Source organism: Sinocyclocheilus grahami, unplaced genomic scaffold, assembly GCF_001515645.1.
Source record: "Sinocyclocheilus grahami isolate Dianchi unplaced genomic scaffold, SAMN03320097.WGS_v1.1 scaffold1456.1, whole genome shotgun sequence".
NCBI classification, from domain to species: domain Eukaryota; kingdom Metazoa; phylum Chordata; class Actinopteri; order Cypriniformes; family Cyprinidae; genus Sinocyclocheilus; species Sinocyclocheilus grahami.
The window spans coordinates 132,849-138,964 of NW_015506635.1; the positions used below are offsets into that span (position 1 = coordinate 132,849).

At 37.1% G+C, this 6,116-nt stretch overlaps 2 protein-coding genes across 2 annotated transcripts in view; one reads left to right on the top strand and one right to left on the bottom strand.

Annotated features, from left to right (window-relative positions):
* LOC107570428 (zinc finger protein PLAG1-like) overlaps positions 1-5,119 on the bottom strand; it is a 28,738-nt gene extending 23,619 nt beyond the window's left edge. Inside the window, exons 1-2 of the mRNA XM_016256656.1 lie at positions 4,961-5,119; positions 628-963 (exon numbers count right to left, since the gene is read on the bottom strand). Coding sequence (XP_016112142.1) covers positions 628-860 — 233 coding nt within the window. The 5' untranslated portion in view covers positions 861-963; positions 4,961-5,119. The remainder of the gene's footprint in view (positions 1-627; positions 964-4,960) is intronic.
* A 333-nt stretch (positions 5,120-5,452) lies between these two features.
* Positions 5,453-6,116, top strand: part of chchd7 (coiled-coil-helix-coiled-coil-helix domain containing 7) — a 5,949-nt gene continuing 5,285 nt past the window's right edge. Inside the window, exon 1 of the mRNA XM_016256652.1 lies at positions 5,453-5,519. The gene's annotated coding sequence lies outside the window, so the exon portion shown is untranslated. The remainder of the gene's footprint in view (positions 5,520-6,116) is intronic.

Sequence of the window (6,116 nt, forward strand, 5' to 3'; positions counted from 1 at the left end):
ATATTGTAAAATCTTATGTAAATATGACATAAGATACTCACTGACTAATTAAAAGCACCTCTTCCATTCAGTTAAGACTATTTCTGAGGCGAAATCCACGTCTGCGTATTTTTCAATATAAGCTCTTTTTGGAATATTTTTGCCTTCCATGAAATCTCAAGATACTACCAGACTCAAACAATGAATGATGACTTTACATTTTTAATCTTTACTTACCATAAACAGTCTTTCACTCGCACTCGCTTCCATCTGAAGATGCTGAGAAAATGGCGGCTTCTCGCACTGGTGTCGTCGAGATACGTCCGATGTTAATGTGACGTGCATGCTCTCTTTCACGTCCGCGTTCCCAACCCAGCACCGCTGGGTTATTGATCAAGACCAATTTTCAACCCAAAATTGGGTTAAAATAACCCAACGTCCTTACCCAGCGGTCTCAACCCAGCATTTGGGTTGAAAAAACAACCCAGCATTTTATAGTGTAAGAACACCCTATTTTTCAAAATCACAATTACCATATGATTTCAGACCACTCGCTTATTTGCAAATTTTGACTGAAACAGAAACAGTGGGTTTCCAACAGAGACATATGATGGCCATGGAATTGTTTGTGAAAGTGTAAGTACCTACCGTAAGAGTTTATACTTGGAGACGAAGGCCTTGGTGCAGTCAGTGTGTGTGCAGTGATACGGCCTTTCCCCTGTGTGGGAGTACGAGTGTACCTTCAGCTTCTCCAAGCTGTTGAAGGCCTTCTCACACAACTGACAGGAGAAGTTCTTCCTCAGTTTTCCATCTACTCTCCTCTTCCTCACTCGACAGTGTTCCGCCGTGGTGGGGCAGTCGTTTGGAGATACCGTTGCCATGGCAACTTAGCGACAGCAAGCCATGTGGTGGAGACAAGTGATATGTCCCAGCACAGAGAGAGTGTGACAGCCCAATTCTTCAACACAGCAGAGACACCGGGCCCTAAGAAAAAAGACAGCAAACTAATTAACTAGATGAATGAACTGAATACTTTAAAGGGGTCATATGATGCTTTTTTTAAAGATCATTATTTTGTGTATTTGGTGTAACAGAATATGATGACATGCTTTAATGTTAAAAAAACACATTATTTTTCAAATACTGTACATTATTGTAAGTCCTCTATGCCCCGCCTCTCTCAAACGCTTCGTTTTCTACAAAGGAAATAACATTGTTTTGTGTATTTGGTGTAATGAAATGTTTATGCGGTTTAAAGTAAAAAAAACACATTATTTTCCACATACTGTACATTATTGTTTCTCCTCTATGCCCTGCCTTTTTGAAACGCGTCGATTTTTACAAAACTCATCGGTCTGAAAAGCGAGGTGTACTGTGATTGGCCAGCTATCCAGTGCGTTGTGATTGGCGTAGCCGGGCAAGAGTGACCTGAGGCGGCGGGGTCGAGAACGGCGCTCCCGGCGAAGGAGCGGTGAAAACGGTGAAAGCCGATCCGGCAATCCACAGCACTAAGTTGATGTATTCCCTCAGCGACAGCTGATTCAGAAGCGCCGGATTGTCATAGCAAAGTCAGAATTACTTCCTCTCCTAGGTTCACGAAACGGTCATCTATAAAATGCATTGCTGTTCTGTTGTAAGTAATCTTAAAGATTCCTAAATGCATCTACTTTCGGAAGGCCAAATAAAGTGCTTTTGCTTTCGCCTAGAAACACACAGCATCTCCCTGACATGCTGCTTCAACACTAACTGCGGTTACTGAAACCATGCCTTCTTTCTTTGCGTGAACATTTGGGCGGCATTATGCAAATATTTCCACATAGTGAGGTAGATATGTGGGGGCGTGTTAGAACAAGCCGTTTTAGGGGGGCGTGGCAGAGTCTTAACTTTGATAAAGAATATCTCTTTGGTTTTGAGACTTTAGTCTTTGCAACTTCAGGGATCTTATCTATGCACAATCAGCTTGTAACACTCCAAAGAGAAAGGAAAACTTGAAATCGCATCATATGACCTCTTTAATACTGTCAAAAAAAACAAAAAACATGAAATAATAAATGACTGTTTTCAAATCTGTAATTGATTACAAATTCAATTACAAAATTTAATATTTGTATTTTAAATTTTCTCGGTTATATAACCTGGGGGCACTCCAAGTACCACTAATGGTATTCACCACACTTTGAGAACACTGGACAGTGGCAACAGGATACAGAAATCTGTATCCAGACCAAATGAGCTAAAACATTACTAAGTAATAAAATACTTACATTCCTTTAATAAAATACTTTAATTTACTTCCATGCCATCATAGTATGCAGTGTCACATAGAAGCCACTTGTAGGTTGATTTAATTGTAAAGTGTAAATACTGTAGCAACAGTAAAAACTGTGTAAACACAGTGGCACAATTTCAGTGGAGCATTTGTAATGAAAAGACAAAAAGAGGAAGTGTGCCAAGTGTGTCATTAAACACAATTGTTATTTCAATTAAGTTAAAATTAATGTTTTCTTTCACAATAATCTCTCACATTTTTCCATACTAACTGTTCCATACTGGAACTCTCTAAACATTAAATACATACATTCTTTAAAAAATAAAATAGATCAAGTGAAACCAGTGAACTTATTTTTCTATGCCTCAACATCTTGATTTATTAAAATATGTAGCCTATATTACAATTATTTTTTTTAGAACAAAATGGTTTGTTACTTGCATCAACTTTTTTGTCATCAAGATTTTTCTATAGCATTGCAATTTTAGTAATTATACTAATTTAATGGCAAAACACAAAATACAGCTATAAACTTTTAGAAATGTACCAGCACAAAACTGAAATGCTATGTCCAGTATATTCTTACATTGTTAAAACATTTCTGATCGGTAAGTTCAGTTTTGAGAAATAATAATAATAACAAAAATAGAAGAAGAAGAAAATTAAACAAATATTGTTTAAGATTAAACAAAATATTTACAGGAAAAAAACTTATAAAAATATATTGTAATTAAAGTCTCCCGCATATTACTAATGTTTGCAGAGTTTCATCACTTACAGAAGCTACTAAAAATTATTTAATGCAAGAGAGCATAAAAGCACCATCTATATCTAAGAATTCATTACTTGGTTAAATTGTTACAGTTTTAAGCCTATACAGTCAAAATTACGAAAACAAACAAAACTAAACACAAAATATTCAACTCTGATGAAGTAAGCTTTATTCATTTACACTTAATTTAATACATAATACAATTTATTTGGGAAACGCTTATCCAAAGCGACTTATATTGCATTTAAGGCACACATTTATCTAAAGGTTCTAGGAATCAAATGACCTTGTTGCTAACCTAGCTCTGTTGGAGCTGCAGGAAGGCTACACAAATAAAAGCTTCCCGTGAACTGCATGGATCGGTTTCACAGAAAGAAAGAAAAAACATGTTTAAATTATACAGTTATTCATATTTCAAAATCGTATCGCACAATTCTCGCTGCACCAAATCTTAAGCTACTTTACAATTTCATTACGCAGTCCAACAATTATTTCAGCTTTTTGACTACCGACATAAATTATGAGGTCTAAATATGCAAATACGACAGTTCCTGCTAGAATGCTACATCTTTAGCTTTTTTTCTGTAAAACTGATTAATGCAGTTCACACTATTAATAGGGGTCTACATTACATGGGAAGGTTGAACGTTTTTTGGAGTTTTTGAAGGACTCCGAACTTTGAACACATTTACATTCACAACAACTGCGCGGTAAACCCCATGACCCCCTTCAGCTGAAAGGCTATAAAGAAAAGAAAAGAACATCCAGGAGCAACAGAGGTGCTTCATATTCCAGATGGGGAAACCTCCACCGCATCTGGCAATATGCTGTGTAGGCTACATACCCCCTTCTATTTCTAATTTCAAACAAACACACACACACACACACACACACACACACACACACACACACACCACCGATTTTAACAGCTCTACAATGTATTTTGCGCACAATGTCGCTGATGCTCTTGCATTACCACACGCTGCGCCATCACATGCACACAAATTCATATCTGATTGCAAGCTATACAAGAAATATAAGTTGACATTCTACAGAAACGCACCACACCCCGTTTCGTAGCAACCAACAACTTTGATATTATTATTGACTTAGGTGTCAAGAGTAAAATCAAACTATTACTAGCATCATTAAAGGATTCTGTCCTTTAAGATTTAAGATCCAATGACCCTTCACCAATCATTCATCCTGATCCGAGGTGAGACTTTCTCTCGGAGTAGAATGAACATTGAAGAGCTCTGCTCAGCATCTCCTAATTAGTCCCCCGAATTATCCCCACCATTTTGGTTGTTTTCGATATTGGCATGCAGCTTTCTCTTCCTATAATGACCCACAGTGCAACTTTATATAACTCATTGACACCCCTAATATAGTCACCAACAGTGACTCCCAAACAGCTAACTTTGTAAATTGTGTCAAAGTTAAACAGAATTATGCAGCTTATTTATTACATTTTGAGTTTAAATGTGATTAAAAACATGGAAAGGCGCTTCTATAACAACTCCGTGTCTGCGTTCGTTTCGCGTTTTTTTGTGTCAATTTTGCACCATGCATGCAGCCTGCATTTTCTTAATATTTAAATATGCATGCAATTTTCTGCGACTATCCCCGTAGCCATGTCATTACTGTATATTTAGAGAAAATCTCAAAACAAATTTTTCAAAAACTTTTTACAACTTTTTACACGCGTCTCTCTGTTTATTGACATTCGTCCGAGCGCAACCTGACTTGACAGAAACAAATAACAGTATGGTCGATAGGCTATAACACAGTCTTTCGTTGCTTTTCTCTCAAGTTCCAAACTGGGCACTGATTAACACAAAACTTTTTTCTCTCTAGCTCACCCCTCTCATAATTTGAATAAACCCGATATTTTAATTAAAGTACGTCGTAACAATTTTCTAAATACGCATAAAACTCACCGCGAGAGCGTTAACATCCTCTCTATGGTATTTTTCTTGACATTCAACTATTTCCCGGATTTTTAATAATTTTTTCCTTATATTTTTTGCTGGACGCGGCGGGCCTAAAAATTGTTTGCTTTCCCCTCTTTCCAGCAGCCATTGTGTATGCGCTGCGATGCAACCAAACCAAGATTTGGCCACGCCCGCCACGAAACCCTCCTTCCTCGCTCTTGTGATTTGTGTAATAAACTGTCATTTTCAGATTTCACTGCCACTGTCTTTCCCTTTCAGAAAATCTAACATTTAGGACTCGTCGGTAATTCTGTGAATCGGTACGACTTCGTTTAATTTTTGTTTAGTAAATAGGAGGGTAAAACAGTTATCAACCTTGTTCCATTGGCTGAAAGAGGTGACAATTCTTGCAACCGTTACCGGTGACGATTTCCAACTTGCTGTTTGATTGGCCATCGATGCCTGTCAATCACCTACAGATATGTTAAGTTGTGCTGTGTTGTGACATACGCTCTGTTTTGACGTGACGAGGGAAGGTTGAGTGTCCATGTGCTACACGTAAATTGTAAGTAGACTACTTGCAAAATTAAACTTATTGTTCAGTGGCATATACAGCTTATTTGTGTTTTGCTGTTAAACGAGTTCCCCTTTTTATTGTAATTTGCTGATAGAATTTGTAGAAGTATACGTCGCATAATTAATCGGCTGGGTTACAGCAACCGGTCTTCTGTCCGGTAAATTGAATGAGTGAGATTGCCGGTCGTTTTCCATGCTGACTTATGTCTCGAGGTTTATTTTGAAGTGAGTTAAGGTAGGCTACCAGTCGTACGACTAAGTGCTCGTTAATGGGTTTTTTATTCGTATTTGAGGGGTTTAGTGTGCAATAGCCTCGCAACTGATGAACTGAACCAGTAAATTAGATCTGACAAAGGTGGTGGAGATCTGAATTCGTTTTTGTATTATGCGATAAGTGTCTAAGTTATATTAGCTATGAGATCACTAGAATTATTACTGCCATTTAAATTGAGTTAATACTGAGGGAGTTATACATCTCATATTTTGTTTAGTGAGTTATTATAACGCATATAGGCTGTATATATATATATATATATATATATATATATATATATATACACACTTTTTATATAGAGTACACTCTAGC